General features: G+C 46.2%; 1 protein-coding gene across 1 annotated transcript; it reads left to right on the top strand.

Moving 5' to 3' along the window:
• The first annotated feature begins 5,900 nt into the window (after positions 1–5,900).
• On the top strand, positions 5,901–22,212 carry MSLN (mesothelin). Its single transcript, XM_075011115.1, has 20 exons — positions 5,901–5,921; positions 7,463–7,584; positions 8,016–8,187; positions 9,371–9,586; positions 9,691–9,861; positions 10,948–11,094; positions 11,247–11,296; positions 11,906–12,026; positions 12,328–12,413; positions 13,382–13,511; positions 14,694–14,884; positions 16,177–16,267; positions 16,911–17,022; positions 17,978–18,162; positions 18,655–18,801; positions 19,014–19,147; positions 19,485–19,618; positions 20,661–20,755; positions 21,472–21,658; positions 22,118–22,212. The coding sequence occupies exons 1-20, from the start codon at positions 5,901–5,903 to the stop codon at positions 22,210–22,212; spliced, it is 2,607 nt and encodes an 868-aa protein (XP_074867216.1).
• Positions 22,213–23,368: the final 1,156 nt, after the last annotated feature.

Here is a 23,368-nt window from a genome sequence, read left to right as displayed (position 1 = left end):
TTGTGTCTAAAAGAAGTCTACACTGGAATAACTGAAACTTTCTTTTGACCAGTAATAGAGAGAAAGCCATGCTAGTCTACTTACTATCAAAACAAAAAAGCAATAAAGTAGCACTTTAAAGACTAACAAAATAAGTTATTAGGTGAGCTTTCTGAAGACGTGGATCTGACCCCCGAAAGTTCACCTATAAATTATTTTGTTAGTCTTCAAAGTGCTACTTTACTGCTTTTGTCTTTTGACCCCTCCCCATAAAGACAGCAACACCTTGTGCTCCCTCATGCTTACTCCTTGGTAGACAGGTATAACGAAGTCTGAGATTCTCTAAGGGAGTACATGTACAATGTCCTCTCTGAACCTAGCTTCTAACCTTTAGTTTACACTGTGTATGAATTCCCTTTTCTTTTCCAGAGTGCTTGGCTCCAGGTTTTCAAGGATGACTTCCTCGAGTCCTTATATCCTTGCCTCAGCTCCAAATCCATCAGTCCTATGGATCCCATGTATTCCATTTTATTCTTTTCCAAATTTCAAATCAACGTACTTGTTGCTGCCCTGGAGAAGTTCAATAACCAGGTACATCCCACATATCCAATAGCAAGTTCTTGTGAAATTTTAACTAAAATGGAAGCCAGGGAAATCAGACACCAAAGAGATTTCACAGCCAAGATAGCAGTTCAGCTCCTTTATTTAGGTCACTGTGTCTCACTGGAGATAAATATAAAGAATGGAACGTCTCAATCAACATAGTCTGCAGAATATGCCAGAGATCTTTATCACAGGAAACAATTGTGGGAGAAATAGGTCTAAGCTAAATAACAAAAATTACTAGAAGACATGAAATATGTATTAGGATTGATCCCATTCATGGGTGTAGAAAACTAAGTGGCTTTACCTTTGCGTTTGTTTGTTTGGAAGTCGAAGTCTCTGGGACTCCATGCATTTTCCCCTGGTTCCTTCCCTGTAGGTCTCTCGCATGCCTCTTTCACAGGAGTGGAACGTGATTCTCTTCAATGGCATATGGGAGAGACTGCTGCAAATCCCTGATGCAACTAGCCCAGCTGTTTTGTCCCAGTGGCTCCAAAAGAGGCTTCAGCCATTCGTGCTCAACGCAAAGGCCTTTGTTTGTCTTCATACCAAAAATACATCCTGTGCAATAGTTCATGAGATGTGAGTGCAGAGCATGGACCTTGAGATGCTGCAATAGCACAGGAACAGGCAACCTGCCCTCATTCCATTCTGCAAAATACGAACCAGATCCTCACCTGTGTGAAATAGAAGTTTCACTGATGGATTAAACTAATTCCATTGACCTTTCCAGCTGAAGAGCTGGTTCAAAGCCTCATTACTATAGTGGCTGTTGTTGTAAGCACCTCCCAAAATGGTCAGTATAGGTTGAACCTCTCTAATCTGGAACTCTCTCGTCTGGCAACGTCCGTAACGTGGCATGATTTTAGTTAGCTGGACGACCACTCATCCTGGATGTGGCCAAGTTTCCTGCAGTCCCATAAAGCTTGTTTCCAACCACCAGTCCTGGCTATCAGTGTTCTGTGCTGTTATTTAGCTGTAATTTACCCCTAAATGTCTTCTAAGAGCCCAGTAAGCAGTGGAAGTGTTGGTAAAGCTGCTGGACAATATGATGTACTGTTGTCCAGCAAATTCTCTCATCCAGCACCATTATGGTACCAAGGGTGCTGGATTAGAGAGGTTCAACTTGCACTCTTAAATAGTCAGAAGTGTCTTCCTTTATGCAAGGGCACATGCGCCTCGATGTGCTCAGGTCTCTTTCAGGGTGACAGGGATTAAGGATGGGAGGTAGAGATGATTTAAATGACTTGGAAAAAGGAGCAATTGTTATAGGGAAGGAATATTACTTGCTTGTCTGAATTTCATTTGGTGTAAGACAGAGATGGAGTAAGCAGGTAAATGTTTGGATTAGGACTGAGTCTGTCTGAAATACAGGACTCTCTTAAAGAGCCACTGTAAGGTAAAATATTTCAGTAGGTCTCAGCTCACACAGTCATGCAGCCATGCTGGGAAAATACTGTCAGCATTTGAAGGGGAGAGACCAGAATGGACTGAGATGCATAGAGACGTGCATGAGCCTATTTATACTTATAAAGATAGCTTCTCCGTGCAATGATAGCGAGAGAGAAGGTGATTTTATAGGGGCACACTCAGGGAAAGTGTCCTGCAACAGCCCTGGTGCTTTTCAAAAAGGGGGCCAGTGGTGCTTGCAGCATGATCTCCCCAAGCCTATATGGGAGGTGCTCTGCAGCCAGTCTCTGCATATGACTTTGAAAATGGACCATTAGGTGTTAAGTATCGGAGAGGTAGCCATGTTAGTCTGTAGCTTCGAGAACAACAAGAAGTCTTGTGGCACCTTGTAGACTAACAGATATTTTGGAGCATGAGCTTTCGTGGGCAAAGACCAGTTTCATCAGATGCATCTGATGAAGTGGGTCTTTGCCCACAAAAGCTTATGCTCCAAAATATCTGTTAGTCTATAAGGTGTCACAAGACTTCTTGTTGTTCATTAGGCGTTAGTTCATAGCCTCATATAGAACATATTCAATGGATGATGAGTAGCAAAACTCCAAGTATATCCTGCAGGTGACTTGCCTCTCTGGGTCTGCTTTTGCCTCTAGAGTTGCTTCCCTGAATGGCATCTATTCTAACCTCACAGTGGAAGACCAGAAGAATATTTACAAAGGGCTCAAATATTATCTCACAGGGGATGGTAAGTAATTTATCTCTACGTTAAAAGGAGGAATGGGCTGTAAAACTCTACGGGATATAACAAGATTTGATATAATCTATCTCATGGCTGTGGTTTCATAGTGCATCAGTATTCTTTTTAATGGAGGTGGGATGTGTGTAACATGGTAACTGAACACCAGGAATAGGTTGTGTGCCTAGAGGGGTTAATATTTCAGGGATTCCAAATATAGTGAACACAGTGATTTACATTCACAGAATCACAGGGCTGGAAGGGACTCAGGAGGTCATCTAGTCCAGCCCCCTGCTTCAAGCAGTATCAACCCCCACTAAGTCATCCCAGCCAGGACCTTGTCCAGCCGGGACTTAAAAACCTCAAGGGATGGAGAATCCACCTCTTCTTTAGGCAACGCATTCCAATGCTTCACCACCTGCCTGGTGAAGTAGTTTTTCCTAATATCTAACCTACACCTCTCCCTCTTCAGCTTCAGACCATTACTCCTTGTTCTGCCATCTGACACCACTGAGAACAGTTTCTCATCCTCCTTTTTAGAGTTCCCCTTCAGGAAGTTGAAGGCTGCTATTAAATCACCTCTAAGTCTTCTCTTCTGTAAACTAAACAAGCCCAAATCCCTCAGCCTATCCTCATAGGTCTTGTGCTCCAGACCCTTAATCATTTTGTTGCCTTTCGCTGAACCTGTTCCAGCAAATCCACATCCTCTTTATACTGGGGGGCCCAAAACTGGACACAATATTCCAGATGTGGCCTCACCAGTGCTGAATAAAGAGGAATAACTACTTCTCTAGATCTGCTCAAAATGCTCCTCCTAATACACCCTAGTATGCCATTAGCCTTCTTGGCTACAAGGGCACACTGTTTACTCATATCCAGCCTTTCATCCAGCATAACCCTGAGGTCCCTTTCCATCGTACTGCTGCTGAACAAGTCGGTGACAATGCTTGGGATTCTTCCACCCCAGGTGTAGGACTCTACACTTCTCCTTATTGAACCGCATCAGATTTCTTTTGGCCCAGTCCTCCAATTTATCCAGGTCCCTCTGGATTCTCTCTCTACCCTCCAATGAATCTACCTCTCCCCCTAGTTTTGTGTCATCCGCAGACTTGCTGAGGGTGCAATCCAGTCCTTCATCCAGGTCATTAGTAAAGATGTTGAATAACACCGGCCCCAGAACCGAGCCTTGCGGCACTCTGCTTGAAACTGACCACGATCCAGATATTGAGCCTTTGACCACTACCCATTGGGCCTGACCATCAAGCCAGCTTTCTATGCATGTTATAGTCCAAGGATCCAATCCATATTTCCTTAACTTATGGACAAGAATGTTGTGGGAAACCATGTCAAAAGCCTTGCTGAAGTCAAGGTATATCACATCCACTAACTTCCCCACGTCCACAGAGCTTGTTACCTTCTCATAGCAGCTAATCAGATTGGTCAGGCAGGACTTGCCCCTGGTGAATCCATGTTGGCTACTTTTGATCACTTTCCCCTCTTCCAAGTGCTTCAAAATGGATTCCTTGAGGATTTCCTCCATTATTTGTCCAGGGATTGAGGTAAGGCTGATGGGTCTATAGTTCCCTGGATTGTCCTTCTTTCCTTTTTTAAAGGTGGGCACTACGTTTGCCTTCTTCCAGTCATCCGGTATCTCCCCTGATCTCGAAGAGTCTTCAAGGATAAAGGCCAAAGGTTCAGCAATGACCTCAGCCAATTCGTTCAGTACCCTGGGGTGCATTAAATCCAGACCCATGGACTTGTGCACATTTAGTTTTTCTCGATAGCTCAGAACTTGTTCCTTCCCCATAGATGGCTGCCCTCCACCTTCCCATACTGCATTGTCTAGGACTGTCATGTGGAAGTTGACTTTGTCTGTGAAGACTGAGGCAAAAAAAGCATTGAGTACTTCAGCTTTTCCTGCATCATCTGTCACTAGGTTACCTCCCTCATCCAGTAATGGCCCCACACCTTCTCTGATAACCTGTTTATTGTTCACATGCCTGTAGAAACCCTTCTTGTTACTCTTCACATCCCTTGCCAGCTGCAGTTCCAATTGTGCTTTCGCTTTCCTGATTACATTCTGGCTGTTCAAACTCTTAGCTGAAAGCCAGTGCAGAACTTGGTCTGGGGAGATAAATAACAATTCTGCTAACTCAGCTAGGAGAAGGAAACCAATTAAGATGTAAACTCATGTCTCATGTCATCTAGCAGCAAGAATTGCATACCCACAAACTTTAATCTGCATACAAAGCGTTTATGGAGCATCTGGAGATGGCAGCGAAACAGTTGTAGTCAAATATTCAAAAGGCCCTTAAAGAGGTAGGCAGATAGGTAAAGTCCTGCCTGAAGAGAAAATTGGTACCCCCATCTACATCTGAAAAAATGGATATTGGTGGATATGAAATAGTTAGTTACAAAGTGATTACACACAAATTCATTTGGTTTTAGACCCAAAGTTTGTATCCACATCTGCAGGAGCATTCATTAAATAAGCTGTGGATATCTGCCGATGCAGATGATTGTAGATATGAAGCAGATACCCACGGATTTGTGGGGCGTCATAGGTATGCATACCTACCCTCTCTGTTCCATCTCCAGTTACTTGTACTTGTGTGCATAGTAAGCTCTCATTTCGGTGTGTAAGGAATACAGATACCATGACGATGGGTGGCTAGAAATTGTTTTGAACCTTTCTCATCTACAGTGTAAAGAACCAGGGGAAAGATGAGGAGCTGAAGCATCTGGTTGATGTTTGCTTATTTATATATGTGAAAGATCATGTGCAGTTATAGTCAGGGCTGTTCAAAACCTGCACAGATTCATGCCTCAACATGCGAAGAACTAGATTATGTAGGAGCACAAACACTTGGGGAAGTTGTCTGTTAATTTATCTCTGTTCTGCTGTCAGAACCAACAAACCAACAGTTTGGAGCCTTCATTTTAGAAGGAAGCTGTCTGTGTTTTGCAGGATCAAAACCAAATTGCTACATGGCCCCTCTTCCACACTTGAGTTCCAGTGCTTGGTTTGCTAATTATTTGGGTTCCTTTTTGGAGCATGCAGTAGCAGGAGACCTACAGCTCTTTGGTGATGAGCCAACTGTAAGTACATGCTCAGAGTGGTGGGAGAGAATACGCAGTGTACAAAATATTAGCTGTGCACATGCTCTGAGGCAAGATGAAAGCAGCAGGTCTCAGGGTAACTTGCCAGTTCTTCCTCTCCTGGCTGAAGCCAGGAAGATGTGAATATTTTAAATTTTTTTTCCCGAACTTCTAAAATGTTTTACTTCATTTGCTGGTGACAGCAAAGGGTTAGTTTGGGTCCGCTTTATATCCAAGGCATTTGGCCATCCCTCGGTATAAGTTTCTATACTTGCATTGAAATTGGATTCCTGGTAATTGCTAGAAAACAAATCGGAGTCAGCGCCCTTAATGCACTTCAAGGTGAAATAGGATGGCTTTCTAGAAGAGATGTTAGAGCTCAGACAAAGCCTGTGGATGTCCTGCGGAAATTATTAGATGCAGGTTTTTGGCCTGTATTAGTAAGATGGTCCGATCAGATGATCCTAAGGGTCCTTTCTCGCATTCAAATATATGATTCTATGAAACTGGCAGAAAGTGTTGAATAGCAACAGAGAGAGAGCAGTGCTAGCCTATATACTATCAAAACAAAAAAGCAGTCCAGTCGCACTTTAAAGACTAACAAAATAATTTATTAGGTGATGAGCTTCTGTTGAACAGACCCATCACACCTGGGTTATAAGAAAAGCAAAACAAATTTAAAAAAAATGAAGGGCCTGATTTTCAAAGGTGCTGAGCAGTCACTGCTGCCAGGAAGTCAGCACCTATGATAAGCGCAGTGTGGCCAATGTGTTTTATGAGATTTGATGTTTTCCTGGAAGTCTCCACTCTTGGAGTCATGTTCTCACATGAGTCCCTCATCTTCCACGTCAAATACCTTTTTAGATCTTTGAGTTTTCAAGGCAGCCTTTAAAATGTGCCCCTACTGTATCCTAAAGGCTCAGAAAACAGGCCAAATAAAACAAACCCCACATTTATTTATTTTAAATATCACATTTTTAAGCTGCTATCCTGATTTTTGAGGCCCAATTCATGATCTTTTTGAACACTTGAGGTAGGCAATATGAAAGCGGAGCAGGATATTTATCACCTTCTCTTGTTACTGCCATTGTGTTCATGACTCATCCAGGCCCAAAGCAGGCTCTTGCAGGGTCACATGTTTGCAGCAGATGACAGTGGTACCAAGTGCATGCTCAGATTTTCTGTTTACAATTTTTCATACTGAATTGATTCTTCTGTTGGTTTAACTCTGGAGTAGTGAGCTTTGGGAATCTCCCCGTTAAGGCTCTCTTCTGATATTTTCCGACTGCCAGGCAGGACTATGAGGAGTATGCAGGACTGCTGACAAATTTTGCAGGGCCCTGGGCAACGGGTGAGGGCTCTGCTCTGCCCTGGAAGGGGCGGGGCCTCAGAGGAAGGGGTGGGGCTTGGAGCGGCCAGCTTTCAGTGCCTCCCAAACTGTGCTGCAGCATCCCCAGACAGACCTCAGTGTAGCCTGGGTCTCCAGCTGCAATTTAAAAGGACCTGGGGCTCTGGGCCCTTTTAAATCAGCAGGCCCCAGGACAACTGTCCCCTTTAGCCCACGCCAGTGGCAGCCCTGGGAATATAATTCAAAAGCCCATATGAACTGTTTCTGCTCTTGTCTGTCAACCCTCTCAGCTTCAGATGTTTGCCCGAGATCCAGTCAACCTACAACTGGTTGGTAACCTCAGTTTACCCAGAGAGACGGCTGTGTACTACACCTCATTAGTTACCTCTGCACCCGGCTTCCAGCTGGCCAGGTAACATACCCCTACCAGCTTCTACAGTGTCCTTGTGGCGTAACTCGGTACCTTGATGCAGTGACATCTTTGCTGTTTGCTGGTTCGGAGTGGCTATGGCTAAATTATATTTAAATCTGATCCTGAGAAGAATGCGATAAAATTGACCTCTCAGGAGTCAGACAGAGCCCTCAGGGAATCCTGGGAGAATCTGCTTTCTGGTGTAATACCTTCTGCATACTAAAAACCACTTGCATGCAGGATTATTCTGGGAAATCCAGGTTAAGCTGCAGCACTCTGCAGAGACAGGGAGACCATAAAAGCCAGTAGGGAATGGTGGAAAAACTGGCATGCAGAAGCTCACAAGGAACTTGATATTTGTCTCTGACTGATGGCTCGACCAGTTCTTCCTCTCTAACACCTGTCACTTTTCCTCCTTGTCCTGCTTCCAGCCTCCCGGACAGCTTGGTCTGCTACCTCAGCCCCTCAGCAGTGAGTGACCTAGACAGAAAGGGTGCTTTAAGCCTGGCTCAGAAGATCACTAAAAACTGTGTCTCAAGTCGGATATGCACAGGCACCGGTGAGGAGAGGCCGGCGCCTTCTCTGACAACTGAGGAGCGGCAGGTAATGCCCTTGACTGGTGGCCTGGGACTGAGCCCTGCAGAGGTGTGAATCCCTCATTAACAAACAGTGCTCCCAACAGATACCAATCCCTTTCCCTGCCCTTGCTTTGTTCTGTGTAAAGGGAGAGCTCAGCCCTGTGCTGTGTTCATAATACTCAACACAGGTAAGAACCTGCAAATATCACCTGTCCTCCTCTCACCTGAGGTAGGGAAGTTCTATTTCCTCCATTCTACCAGTGAAACAATGGAGGCACAGAAACGTTAAATGACTTGTCCAATCAGCCACTGAGCAAAATGACCAGAAGCTGCTCAGCTCCTGCAGTGTTGGCCACAAAACAGGGCTCTAGATTGAAAGGAAACTGAGATTAGACCCTTCTTTGCCCCTGTGGCACTCAACCTTTCCAGACTCAAGTACCCCTTTCAGAAGTCTGATTTGTTAGGTGTACCCTGAGTTTCACCTCACTTTAAAACTACTTGCCTACACAATCAGAAACAAAAATACAAGGTGTCCCAGTGACTTCTTACTGAACAATGGTGGACTGTCTCATTTTTATAAAATAGTTATAAAATAAATTGATTGGACTGTAGACATTGTACTTACAGTGTCCAGTCTACAAAGCAGTATAAACAAGTAATTGCATGAGATTTTAGTTTGTACTGACTTCAGAAGCATGTAGCTCTGATAGGTGGAATCAGCCCTGGGACTTCTAGTGCATTAGTCTCTCCCACATGAGTTGAAAGGCAGCTGGCTCTTAAGTAAGGCTGTGGAGTCTGATCATTATTCTCTCTGTGAGTGGTCTCAATGCCACTTGATGGAACAGTGAACCAACTCAGAAGGTCTATGGGCTACAAGTGCTTTTTCTATAGCCTGTTGTAAAACTACAGCATTATCTAGCTGAGTTGATGTGTCTCCTGGAAGACCTTTGTGTACACCAGGGGTACACATAACTCTGCTTGGAAACCACTGCTTCAGAACACACTGCCTCTTAAACATTGGCCTTTGCCTCATCTTCCTCAGAAAGCTGATGAAGACTTTACTGAAACCGTCACTGATGTTGTCTCTGCAAAATTCCAGTAATTAAGACTTCTAATGACAGGGGAGTGGAAATGACACTCTCTCAAGGAGCTGGTTCGCTGTCTCTGATATCATGACTGGCTCCTTCATCATTGTGGGCTCTTTCTAGGTTGCAACCTTGTTGGTGAACAAATTTGACCACTTCCCTCCCGACACCCTGAATGCACTGGGGCAGGCTGCAGTCGGGCTGTCCGTGTCGCAGATTGAGAATGGCATCAGTGACCGAGACCTTCACGCCACTATTCCTTCCTTGAGCGGAGTTTACGGCTGGAGTGCCGAACAGTCTAGCGCGATCCTTAACAAGTTGTTCAGCTCTGGCTATCAGGTATGAAGAACAGAAGCCGTGGGTTGCATCTGCTCTGTCTGTGATGGAGATTCCATCTGACGTGTGGCTAATCCTTTGCTCTTGCCTTTGTGATTGTGCTTCAGATCTTGGGTGCGCAAAGCCTGGCAGCACTGGGGAGTTTGGTGGCTGGAATAAGTAGCAGCAAACTTCAAAATCTGCCTCCAGAGGTGATCCTGGAAGCCATTAAGATCCCTGAGTTTGTTAAGCAGATAGAGAGTTTTCCCACTGCTCTGAAAATGGCCCTTGTGGAAAAGGTGAGGCCTTTTTTCTGTACAAGGTGGTGACCTGCATTGGTACAGCCTGAGGCAGATAGTGAGAACACTGTGTGTTGTGAACAGGCATGAACAGACAGGTACATCTGCCATGGCTTGTTTATGTCCTTTCTAACAGGGCTGTATGGTGGGGCATGGGGTAATTTCCTCTCTGGTATTGCAATGTGCATGGTTGGGATGGTCCTGGCTTACAGTCGTGATAGCTCATAACAAAGCATGATATTGTTCTTGGATGGGTCTCACACTAGGCGTAGGCTGCTGCTGGATAGGAAGGGAGTAAAGGTGAGCTCTCCTGGTTCATGGAGAATTCCACAGGCAGGGGTAGGGTATTAGGTGGGTGGAAGGTTTAAGGCTTGTAGCTTGTGAACAGTTGTGAGGTCCTTTCAGAGTGCACTCTAAGCTAACTTGTAGATACTGCTTCACGCAACTGCAGGAAATCAGTCCATTTTATGACCTTTTCTGCTGACCACAATTTTACACATGAGAATAATTCAAGACAAGGGAGAAAGAGACCCGTTAATTCCCCCTCCCTCTTCCATGTCACAGGCTGGCAGGAGAGGCTCTGGCTGTATTGTCCGTCACAGTCAGCTGTCAGATTCCCAAACGCCTACTGTATAGCTATGTTCTCGTTTGTGCTGTTCCCACTCGCCTGTGTGGAGTGCGAAGAGCTAAGAGATGGACATTTCCTTTCTCCCAATATTGGCCCTTCAGGCTGCAGGCTATTATTTGTATTAACAGAGAATGAGGAAATCCCCATTCTGTTTTCTACCCTGCTAAACAATGTTAAGGCATAAAGCCAGGAAGTGCGAGAACTCTTCTTTGCTCGTCTGTGTGGGTATCACAGATCATCATCATCAACACAGATTAACATACTTGGCAGACCTCTCAGATGCACGTGTCCCAAAGCATCAGCTCATAGCAGCTCTCCAGTCAGATAGATGCATCCAGCAGGGAACATTCCTGGGCATTTATTCTCTGGTGATTAATTTCTGGCTCACATCCAACCTGTAATTCCCTCTCCAATGACTGCTGTTTTTAACCTCTGTGTGGGGGTCATTACATTTTCAGATTGCCTCAGTGGCAGGGAGCCCCGTCAGATTGGTGAAATACATCCCAAACAGTCTGGCTAGCTACGTCCCCAAATCACTGCTGGCCTTTGGGGAGGAAAAGCCCAATGTTCAAGAACTCAACCAGAAACTGTGGAACCGGGAACAAGTAAGTCGTCATCTCATTGCCTTCAGCTGCAGCTGGAAGCCTGGACAGTGGTTGGACTCTGCCCCCACAAGCCAGGATTAAAGCTGAATGTAACTAACAGGCTGGGAAGGGTTTGGTAACATGCTAACATTCTCTTTGGCTTGGTTCTACAGGCTGCCATGTTTTTTGACGATGTAATAAAGGCAGAGCCTGACTTCAGCAGGTAACGTTGCTTTTTTCTCTTTTTTGCTGCTTTTCCATATGTGCTGAGCCATTGTCCTGATCCACAGGTGCTCCACAAATTCATCCACTGAAGGGGAAAGGAAAGGCCTCGGAGGCCCATCAGAATGGGTTCTGCCCCAGCCAGGCACTTGCAGATGGTGTGCAAAATTGTCCATAACATAGACTTGTTTTCTAAAATGAAACTCCTGGCCCAAGTCCACTGCCTCTCACAGGCTTCTGATTGTCTGGAGAAAGTGAGCAATATTTCAGTTGGCAGAAACAATGGAGCGATACTTCCAACTTGGGTGACTTCTGTTGGACATTCAGTATGGCTCTGCAGCTGCCTCTTTGAGTCCTGGGACCGTGCTTCTTTGGCTGACAGTCACTTACTGGACTGCAGTAGATAAAGGGCAGTATGGTGCCTGTTGTGGCTAGAACTGTTCTTCCACCTCTGAACTTGTTCTTGCTGGCCCTGAGTCTGGGGAATCTTAGGACTTGAAGAAGAGCTGGGAGTGGCACGTATGCGACTGGGTTCAGGTTAATTCTGAAAGATCTGCACTGATTCTGAAGTCCTCCCTCACTGCACCGTTTACTTTCTTTGAATTTTCAGACTTTCCCCTTCTGTCCTCCAAGGCTTCACCTGTGCAGCAGCCAATGAGATGGAAACAGAGAGATTTCGGCAGCTTGCCAAAGCCATGAAGCAGCAGAATGTCAGGCTAGGAGAAGACCAGGTCAGTCTCCATATACAGAGCGCCGTGTTGCTATTGTCATGAAAGTGTTCTCAGGATGAAACCATTTATCAAGAACCCACATCCACATGTTTTATGGGGGAGGTGGCCTAGCTCTGAACCACAGGTGATGCTGAATCGCTGTCGTTACTCTGGCTAAGTCAAACCCTAGCTAACAAGGTTCTGCAGGAATCTAAACCTCTTCGAATCCAATGCCAGTCTCTCTCAGGGAGCTTGTTCCCTGCCAGAAGAGAGATTTGTTGTTTTTTTTTCTTGTTTCACCTGAATTCTGATTTGTTTTCAGCTGAGGTGTTTGGTTAAGAGGGTGACCCTCAACGGGATTCCCAAGGATTTAGACAACTATCCAAAAGACATGCTGCTCTTTTTAAGGTAACTTCACAGAGGCTTTCATCTTGCCTGCCTCATTTAGCCATGAAAATGAGGAAGAAAGTCATTGAATTCCATAAAATGCTTATCAATGCATCAGTCGGTATCTGTTTATAGGGCACACATCCCCATCATATGTGGGCAGCATCTGCTGAGTACAGGTTGAACTTCTCTAGTCCAGTATCCTGGGTACCTGACCAGTGCCAAATGAGAGAATTTGCTGCACCATGAAAGGTCATAATGTCTAGCAGCATTACCAACACATTCACTGCTTACTGGGCTCTTAGAGGACACATGGCGTAAATTACAGCTAAATAACAGCACCAAACACTGAGAGCCGGGACTGGTGGCTGTAAACAAATTTCATGGGACCACAGGAAACTTGGCCACACCTACGATAAGTGGTAATTCAGCTGACTGAAATCATGCTGGATTACAGATGTTGCCAGACAAGAAAGTTCTGTATTAGAGAGGTGAAAATTGCAGAAAAGAAGAAAATGGAATTAGATTTAAAACTTTTTAGTTGTAACAGTCCAGGGGGTGTTAGTAATAAAGGCACAGATTGCTTTGCAAAAGGTATTTTTGTCTTGATAGTGTCCCTTTAAGAACCTTCCAGGTTTTTCTTACTTTCTAGCTTTGTGAATGTTTCCACATACAATGTCTATTGAACCAGAAAAGTCAGACCTGATAGCAGAATTTCTGTACCCTGCTGATAACTTGCTGGGCTTCTGTATTCAGTGCGTCAGACATGAGCAGCACTAGCCTGGGTTTCAAAGGTGATTTCCCCAGGGGAAAAATATTTGAAAAGATACATATTTGGGCCTCCAAGAAGAACAATTAAAAGTGCTGGGATGTGAAATAAACTATAAAATAAGGAACACTGGATGGGGGTCATATTCAGTGGATTTCAACCAATTTATGAATTGTTTAATAAGATCCTCTGTGAATTCATGGGGTGCTTGCTTTCCCAGTCCTTCTGATTACGCAGGGACAGGAAGCTGCCAGCAGTACGTCAGGAACGTTGGAGAAGCAAACATTGACATTCTTCAGAGAGATTCCCCAGAGCGGAAGCAGCTGCTATTGGAAGCCTTTGCTTGTTTGGTATGAACTCAGTGACACGGACGCTGGGCTGAGAACGATGAGTATGAACTTACAAGCCAGACGAAGGGCAGAGATTTCATTCTTAACCTTTGAGGGAAATGAATGTTGCAAGTCAACCAAACCCAAACACTGTGTTGTAGACTGTGTAGCCCTTTTCCCTGAGCATCACCTCCAGTGCTGTTGGCTCACACAAATATCCCCAGCCACCAGGGCTGTGTAGCCACAGAGGACAATATATATCTCTCCTATACGGAATCAACAGGGTGTAAGAGATTCAGAACATAACTCCAAAACTCGTGTGAAAATGCCACTACTTGGTAGAAGGACTCAGAGCTGTCCACCTGTGTGGCATAAGCCCTCTACTGCTCAGAGCTAATAGGTGGTATCCTTTATCCCTTATGGCACAGACCTGTGGTTTTGGAGCAGAGGGAGCTGAGCTGTATACCCAGGAAGAATGAGGTTCAGAGCAGTCACTGATGGCAACAAAGTGACTCGTATGCCCATGAATTTGAGATAATGCCATGGGAAGGAAGTTCTCTGGCTGAAGTCTTTTAAAACATGAATCTCAGATGGTTAGACACTGTGGAAACAAGAAATGTTCCTAGGAACCACTTGGGAGCCAGACCATTTGTCTGTCTCATTCAGTATCTTGCCCAGCTGTTGGCTTTCTAGTTCAGTACCAGAGGAAGGGGTGAAGGTCAACATCAGGGGGGAGAAAAAGGAAATGATCAGGAAAATTTCTTCCAGGGAGCAGCCCACAAGAAGCCAGAATTACACCAACAAAACTACCCCACCCACAGAGACATCTAGCCCAGAATGCAGTGCTAAACAGGGGAGGGGAAATTCCTTCATAACCCCTGAAGAACTGAACCCAGGCCTGGAAGCATGAGGGTTGGTTTCCTGTGTTGGATTCTTAGCTTGCCCAGCAAGAAATTTTGCAGGAAGGAGAGAGGCCAAAGCCACATCTCTCTGGGAACTTTCAGGAAGCCTCAATCCAAATGCACACATAACAAGCCTGGCCACTTGATCAAGGGCTTGTGGATGAAATTCAAGTCACAATCCAGATGCAAAGTCTGCAGCTAGGGTTCCCCTTTAGGGAATAAGAATTATCAGCAGCACTATGAATTACTGAGTGCAAGTTTTCTTCCCTTTTTACTGAACACATCTATTTTATTAAACTAGAAAATTCCCGGCACTTGGGTGAGTGAAGAAAACACAGAGATTCTGGGTCATTTGGTTTGTGACCTCAGTGAAGAATACATCAGAAATTCTGGGGGAAGTTTGCTGCCACAGTTAAATCAGTGTGACTCCTTCACACCCACTCAAGAAGAGGCCATTAGAAGTGTCCTCGGCAGTGGAAGCACTCAGTTCGGGTAAGTGTGCTGACAGATGGCAGAACGAGGAGCAATGGTCTTGAGTTGCAGTGGGGGAGGTCTAGGTTGGATGTTAGGAAAAACTATTTCACCAGGAGGCGGGAAGCACTGGGATGTGTTGCCTAGAGAGGTGGTGGAATCTCCATCTTTAGAGGTTTTTGAGTCCCAGCTTGACAAATCTCTGACCGGGATGATTTAGTTGGGATTGGTCCTGCTTTGAGCAAGGGGTTGGACTTCATGACCTCCTGAGGTCTCTTCCAACCCTAGGATTCTGTTCTGCTGGGCTCACTCCCTTTGGGGTTTACAGACCAAACTGGTTGAAAGGATGCCTCAGGGTAAAGATTTCACCCCTGCTTCTAGTTGGATCAGAAATATAGTTAGCACAGCCATTTCTCTGCCTGTGTGACCCTGCCCAATGCCTGGAAATGCAGGTGCAGGAGCAAGTTGGGTTAGAGAGAAATAAGTTAACCAGCCTTTTCTGAAGCTTGGCTGGTTTGAGTCAGATTTAGATGACAGCAGGGAGCTAGGTTGGATGGCCTAATAAAGGAGTCAGCAACCTCTGGCACAGATGCCAAGAATGGCATGTGAGGCGGGAGTGCAGCCCTGTTTTTCCTCCCCCATTCAACCAGGAGCTTGCTCAGAGCCATGCTGCCTGTGAATTAACAAAAGACCAGCTAATGCTACCAACCACCCCACTAAACGGTAACGCTCTGCATCTTAATTTATGAATGAAGCTGTTGTCAGTCAGACTATCAGTGACTTTAAAAAGTATCACTGGCTCTTGGGCCATATGTAGAGCTCAAAAGATCAAATTTTGGCACTCTGTCTCTGACCTTGGCCTAATAGGTGTGCATCAGCCTGTAAGTTGTGGAGACCTGCAGTTCCAGCTGGCTGTGACACTGACTGCTGAACAGAAAGTCACTGACTCTCTCTGTGCCCTTTTCCCTGCTTCTAATGTAATAGGAAGGCAGCAGTAACTTCTCTGACTGCGGACAGTGCTCGGTGGTCCTGGAATGAAAGAAGTGATTCTTATCATTCTGATTTCTTTGCTATTCTTTCTTTGTATTCATTTGTTAAATCTGGTTCGCCAGCCCTTGGAGTTCATATCGCAAGTGATGACGATGATGTCTGTCCTACGGGAGAAAAGTGGTTGAGGGGTTATATGAGGCAAACATTTCCATTGTTTTTTAAATCAAAATGTTACCAGGAGATAAGCCCTACAAACTCTAGTCTGAAAAGAATCCCAGGTCTCCCTCTTCTGGAAGCTGACCCAACATGATTTTTTCTTTCAGGCCGCCTTCAAAGTGGTCAGCTTCTACCCTGGATGAGCTCTGTGGACTCTTCCATGTATTTGATCATATTATCTTGCAAAAGATCCCGCGGGTATGTTACAAACAGACATCCTGCGGCTTCCTGGAGTGTCCAAGGTGCACAAGGCCTGATTTTGCTGCCAGGGAAATTGATGACAAAACTCCCATTGACATCACCAGAGCAAAAATAAGCCTCAGCTGCGAACAGCCTTATTCAGTATGGCTGATGAGTGGCAAAGTTTGGCGTTAAAGCTCCAAGTGTGTGGGGATGAAGGGAGCGATGTTATAGTGGTAACAAAGGCCAGCCTTCTAATGAACCTGGGAATAGCAGAGAGCTAGATCATTATCACTCTCTAAAGTAATGCCATTGGTAAGGTTCATGCAACATTATTTAAATTGACCACGTTGTGCTGTGGGTCATACTGCTTCCATGAGTGGCTGGTGTGTGTGCATCACTGCCCTCTAGTGGACGGGACAAACCAGACCTCCTAGCACCTTTGGAAGTTTCCCACCTTTTCTGCCTATGTCCATGAAGTGATTTCTTTGGCTCACCAAGGAGTGGTCACTAGTTGTGGTGCAGGAAGTCATGAGTTCTAGTCCCTGTAATATTCCTAAGCATTTAGCTGAGTGACCAGGTCCCTGGCTGTGTAAGTGTCCACAGAAAAATACACAGGAGCTACAAACCTCACATTCATGCTGACTAATTTTCTTTGCAGACCATTTTAATCCCATGGCTGAAAAATTTTGTGCATGATTCACCTTTGCCCAGGGAGCAGCTGGCCTCCATAGTGAAAAACCTCCTGCCTTCCAGGGGAAAACGCGAGGCTGGTACGTGGGGTGCTTGCTTAGTACATTGATTTCAGCCTAAGGCTCCTCCGCATTGAGTTGTCCCTGTACCTAGTGGCAGGACTCAGGCTGGGTCTTGAGCGTCCTTCTGTGAACATCTAAACAAAGATCCTCCTTGGACCTGTCACAACACTGGGAAAACCCAAACCCACCTGATTAGCCAATTCCATGGAAGGGTCTAGGGGATGGGGAATGTGTGGTGGTCCCTAGCTAGCCCTAATACCCTGAGTCACATCTTGTCATGTGGATGCCAAAGAAGGCAAAGGCTCACTCAGTTGTGCCAGGCTTCAGGTAGGTGCACCGGGCTTGAGAGGGCCCAAGGATGCCTTCTCAGCCACCAGCTTTGCATCCCCGTGGAGAGCTGGGCCTATTCCCACCACTTGGAGGGACGACATGTGTCGAGTGTAGTGGCTGGTGTTAGAAAAGTAGAGGAGATAACCCTTCATCCATTCCCCCCACATGGGTCTTCTGCGTTCTTGGAGTTTGCACAACTCTTGCGGGCTAGGTGCTCTGCAGCGCCCCCTAGAGGCACATTTGTGCTCAAATTGTCTGAGGCTTGGTCTACACTAGGCAGGTAAGTCTATTGCAGATATGCAACTTTAGCTACGGCAATTGTGTTGCTAGAATCAACCTACCTGCAATCAACTTACCTGGCTGTCTTCACAGAGGGAGGTTGACAGGAGACAATCTCCCATCGACCTCCCTTACTCCTCACAATACTGAGTAGCACAGGGATTGATCGAAGACCCCAGATAGTTCGATTTTGCACGGAAGATCAGCCCTGACTGGGTTGATCTTCCCTGTAGTGTAGATGTACTTTTAACCTCCGTCTTGGGTTTCTGGGGAACTGGTAATGCAGGAGTGTGAGGCTACAGTTACTCAGTGCTTAACACAAAAGCCCTGTCACACTGGAGGTGTGTGATACTTGCTTCAACAGCATGCCCACCGGATAAGAAGATAACCAAGGAGATGGTGATGGATGAGCTCATGCCTATTTACTATACCCCGGAGGAGTTACAGGCCTGCTTGCAGGGGGTCACCCTGAGTGAATACCTGGAGCAAATGGCACATTACCCCTTCACTGATCAGCAACTGGCTGTGCTGAAGAAGAAGCTGGATGAGGTAAGGCACAGGTGAAGGGCATCAAAGCACCTCCTCGGGCATCAGTTTGTAGGTGCTTGCTGTCAGGAATGAGATCCAGAGAAAGTGTCCAGCTGTCCCCATCCCAAGATGGAGCGAACCCATGTTGGAGCAAGACCAGGCTGCAAGTGTGGGTGAAAGAGTGACACAGCTCGTGGATGGGGTGCTGGGGTATGTGCAGGGAAAGAGAACTGATTTATTTGTTTATTTACCTCTTGGTCTTGCTTCTCCATTGCCCTATGGCCCTCTTACACCATCAGAAAAATGTAGTGCATTACCGGGATTACATTGTATGGCTGATGGACCTGGGTCTTCGGCAGGGGTAATGAACCTGTGACCTTAGGGACTAAAGCTGTGTGTTGTCACATATCAACTAACAACCAGCTGGCTCTCAGCAAGGTTGGGGAGGAGAAACTTCCCTGTCCCTTGTCAGTGGTCCCAGTGCCTTTTGGGTTACAAATTGTTTGTCCACAGCTGTATCCCAACGGGTACCCTGAAAAGATAATCCCCCTCCTGGGGGCCATCTCGTCTCTTGTCACCATTGATGACATTAAAAAATGGAATATAACCTCCGCAGCGACACTTGCCTTCCTACTAAGCAACAGGCCTCCCAACGAAAAGGTAAATGCTACCAGCTCGATGCTTATCTGTGTGGTTGGGTTGGCTCCAGGGTTTGGGGAACCTTCTTTGATGGGAAGCAGCTTATTTAATTCAAAGTTGGCTATTTTTATTAGGGGTTGATTTTGTGTGGTGTGGACATTTGCTGCGCTCTGAGGGGCAGGGGAAGGAACAGTACTTCCAGGTTATTCAGCTGCTTTTTAAAACCTTTGTAGGCCTCTGTCATTATCACCCAATACATGGACTCGGGAAGCCCACTGAATGTCACTGCTCTGAATGCCATTGGTACAAGATACATATGCCTTCTGAAGGAGCCCCAGTTACAAATGATAGAGCCCAGCAACCTCAAGTGAGTGAATGCACCAACCATCTTTGTTCTCATTTTTCCACAAGCCAATCCAGGAAGCTGTGCTAATGACAGTATTGGCTAGTGCCTATGCCCAGGTGTCAAGGAGCTGTATTCCTGACTCTGCCACTTAGCGAACAGGTGACCTTGGGGGTGTAACTTGACTTAACATTTCTCTTGAGTTTTAGCTTCTTTTCTTCTGTCCTATCCTTGACTTTGCTCAGTGGGTATCGGGGCATATAGCAAAAAGAAATTCTGATACTTACTCATGACGGTACAATGGTTCCAATGGGAGAAGTGATGCAAACATCTATCTCCTCAAATCTTTGCTTTTCCGCAGACTGGCCAACTCGCTGAACCCTTCAGCCTGTCCTCAGGCTACAAAAGACATCCTCTACCCCAAAGCTAAACAAGCTTTCTCCGAGCAACGCAACCAGCCCCCGGCTTATTACAACCTCATCAAACCATATCTACGTAAGCAGAAGCACTAGGTGGCCAACACAGAGTGGTACTGACAGTAGAGATGGGCTGAGCCTTCCAGCTGAGTCCAGATCGGAACGTTTGAGAGAGTTGGGACTGGGGTGGGGTGGGGTGGGGGAGTGAAGTTTCAGGAGGGCTGGACCTGAGGTTTTGGTTTAGAGTGGAGAACTTTCACAGAGGATCAAGGGAGTGAAAATCTGCCTGGTTTGAAATCTACCCCTTCCCCAATTTGTATGAGTTAAACCTCTCTAGTCAGGCACACTCTGATCCAGCAACATCCATGACCTGGCATGATTTTAATTAGCTGTACAATCACTTATCATCCATGTGGCCAAGTTTCCTGTGGTCCCATAAAGTTTGTTTCCAGCCCCCAGTCCTGCCTCTCAATGTTCTATGCTGTTATTTTGCTCTGATTTTTCCCCTCAATGTCTTCTAAGAGCCCAGTAAGCAGTGGAAGTGTTGGTAATGCTGCTAGATAATACTGACCTCCCATGGTCTGGCAAATTCTCTTGTTTAGCACCAGTCAGGTCCCAAGGGTGCCAGCGGCCTACAAAGGTTCAACCTGTACATCAAACACTGTTGAAGCCCTATTTACACTTCTGCTGGGCTCCACAGGGGTGGGGGATGCTCATTGCAGAGAATGATGCAGCTGTATTCAGTCTGATGGGGCAACTTGAAGCAGGACAAGCCCTAGGTAGTGGCGCAATGAGTTAGTATCCATGTCTAGGGGAGAGTTCTGCTGCGCGCCCCTGGCTCATGAAGGCTGCACATCCCAGGAAGCTGTAAATCACAGGTCTGGGCTGTCCGAGCATCAGTATCTGGCTAATAAGGTCTAAGAAGAGTGGGAATGGTCTGCTTCTAATGGGTCTGCAACTATTTGCACACTACACAATCGCTGAACATGGAGGCCCCCCCCATCACCCCTGGAATGACTTCGTTGATTTCCAAGTTCTTGCCTGGGAATCCCTTTGGGTTTGTCTCACGACATCTGCCGTGATGGCTGGGTTTGCTTTAATTTGTTGTTTTCCTGCCCCAGCTGGCGCACCTGGAGAAGATCTCAGCGCTCTCAGCAATGATAACGTGAACATGGATATCAGAACCTTCATGAGCTTGAAAAAGGACTCTGTGTTGGTGAGTCTGGCTGGGCTGTGAAAAATTGTTCCCGCACACGCACTTGAGATGCATTGACTGGCTGCTTCTGAGCCTGCATATGCTTGTGTCATTCAGGAGTCACTCCCCCATAGGCTGAGTTGAGACACTCCATCAGACTCAGTGGAGTGAGGCCAGCATGAGGCTGGGATGGAGCCTCGTTCTGGGTGTTTGTCCAGATTTCATGGCTCTCCCAAGATCAGACTCTCTAGTAGCAGCAGCAATGGGTGGGACAGGGACCATATTGTGCTAAGCACTTTACAAATACTTATTTAAAAGATAATGCCTGCCCTAAAATGGAACAGAATTGCTGGGCTTGGTTGTGGGAGCTGGCTCCATGCTCCCAGAAGGTGCAGGGCTTTGGGTGCAAGGGGTGGGGCTGGGGCTACCTTCCCACTGCCAGCCCTTCAGCACCACCTGGGAATCCTGTGGTGATTTAAAGGGCCCAGAGCAGCAGCTGCTGCTGCAGTAGCAATGGCGGCAGCCAGGAGCTCTCAGCCCTGTTGAATCACTGGGACCAGGGCAACTGTCCCCTTTCTTTCCCCTCCCATGCCCCCCTCCATCAGCAGGCCTGGTTACTTCCCACACCTTCTAGTTTTGGGATGAGCCAGAAATATTATTGGCCAGTGTTACATCGCAGTCCAGGAGCCCCCTTTGAAAAGTGTGCCCTCAACAGTGCTAATTTGCTTTCCCCCTAGAACCTAACAGCTGGAGATGTCAAAGGCTTGCTGGGGCTAAATCTCCAGGATCTGGTAAAGCAACAATACAATTCACCTGCCAGGGACTGGATCCACTTGCAGAGGCAGTCCGAGCTGGATAAGCTGCGCATTGGGCTCAGTGGGGGAATACCAGATGGCTATATCACTATCTCCCCCAAACTGGAAAGTATGAAATACACGGGTTTGGTTTTCCACAAGTGTTGCTTAAATACTCATGTTTCTAACACAACAGGGAGCCAACAAGCATGATAATTTCTGGCTAGGAAGTTTCCCACTGGCATGTCTGACTTCATGATTCTGTGCTGTAATTGACCAGGACTTTGAATCTAGGCAGTAAAGCCCAGTCTTCAGATAAGTAACCCAACAACTTTATGGAAAACATCCTTTCTGGCTGGAGGGCTCCAGAGAACTAACTTAGGCCTTCAGAAACATCCCATTCCAGCATGTGTTGGCTGCTGAGTGAAAATGAGGCCAGTGATTTGAAGGGGATATTTCCATTGTTCCAAAATCCCAGTCAGGGGTTAACAGATCTTCCCTGGACGCGACCAGTTAGGATGGGAAATGATGGATTTCTATGGCTGCTGAGCTTTTGGTTCCTCAGCTGTTATTTTTCTTGTTTTTCTAGGGCCAGCATCAGCCTCTCTTAGTACCAGCCTCAGCATTTTCCAGCTCCTGCCTGTGCTGCTTCTAAGTTTTCTGCTGACTTTGTTCCTGTTGTGAAAATCTTCATCCCAGCAAGTGGGAAGACAGAACTTGATCTTGATTTCTCAGCTGTCACAGAAACGTATAACTGAGGGAGAAACCAAAAGCAGCAGGCAACCATGTGGCAGAGCAATGGTCACCTTCACTGCTTTCCTTTTTTGTATTCATTATAATAAGTAGCCGTTCAGTTAGCAAACAGGACTGTGAGCTCTTCCAAGCAGGGACCATCTGCTTGTTCTGCATTTGTACAGCACCTAGTGCCTAGTATCCTGGTCCATGACTGGGGCCTGTAAGTCCTACCACACAACGCAAATAGTAAATTGTCTCAATCGTAGCATGCAAAGTGAATTGTATTAGCCTAGTAGGCAAAGGGGTTAGAGGATGGGCTGGTTTCAGGATATTGTACATGGTTAAGAATGTATTTATCAAAAGCTGGCTGGCTGTGCACTGCAAGGATCTGTAGACAGGGCATTAAAATTGCTGGGTGATTTGACTCACATAACTTAAACCCTTGTGCACCGAGTGGAGGCAGAGATCATCTACAAGTCTCCTCCACTTCACTCTGTCTTGGGTCAAAGCCTCAGAAGCACCCCAGAGGTTGTCCTTCAATCTCTGTAGCTTTTCTCTATGTTGTGTGAGGTTTTCCTCTTTTGCATTTTCCTTGTGGGTTAGAAATAAAAGTCATGGGCTAAACATTGCAGAAGCAAGATGGCAGGTTTAATATAGCCCTGCTCAGTTCTACAATGAACAGAACAGGGGCTAAATTATATTGGCTAAAACAAACCATCAGGAGTTCCTCACGTGGCTGACAGAAGAATCACCCTTTGCCCTTGCTGGCAAAAGTGGAAATTGTTCCGCTCTTTCTTCTTCTGGCTGGGGAGAGTTTCATCCTCTCTTAGACCCTGAGCTATTTTGCACATCAGTGAGTGTTGAAAACATGTGACTGTCCCTAATGGCCTGAATGAGTCACCTAAGCTGTTTGACTAGCTTGCCCATTCTATGTAGCCAGGAACCAATGCTGGACACCAAACCCAGTCACGCGCTGAGGGATTAATGACCATGCCTTGAGCACTGGGAGTCAAGAGTCGTACAACTTTGTGTAACAAGCCTTTGTTGTGATTTCTGCTGTGGCCAGGGTGTGCCAGGGGCTGCCTGGAAGGGGAAAGGAGACCTG

Source organism: Carettochelys insculpta, chromosome 16, assembly GCF_033958435.1.
Source record: "Carettochelys insculpta isolate YL-2023 chromosome 16, ASM3395843v1, whole genome shotgun sequence".
Lineage (NCBI taxonomy): Eukaryota > Metazoa > Chordata > Testudines > Carettochelyidae > Carettochelys > Carettochelys insculpta.
The sequence above is the reverse complement of the archived record's forward strand: the minus strand, read 5'-3'. Positions and strand labels throughout refer to the sequence as shown.

Coding starts and splice junctions, on each gene's coding strand:
- MSLN (XM_075011115.1), top strand. CDS start 5,901: ATGAAAGCAGCAGGTCTCAGG. Junction 12,414..13,381: donor GACATGCTGCTCTTTTTAAG/GTAACTTCACAG, acceptor TTGCTTTCCCAG/TCCTTCTGATTACGCAGGGA. Junction 18,163..18,654: donor TGAAGAAGAAGCTGGATGAG/GTAAGGCACAGG, acceptor GTTTGTCCACAG/CTGTATCCCAACGGGTACCC.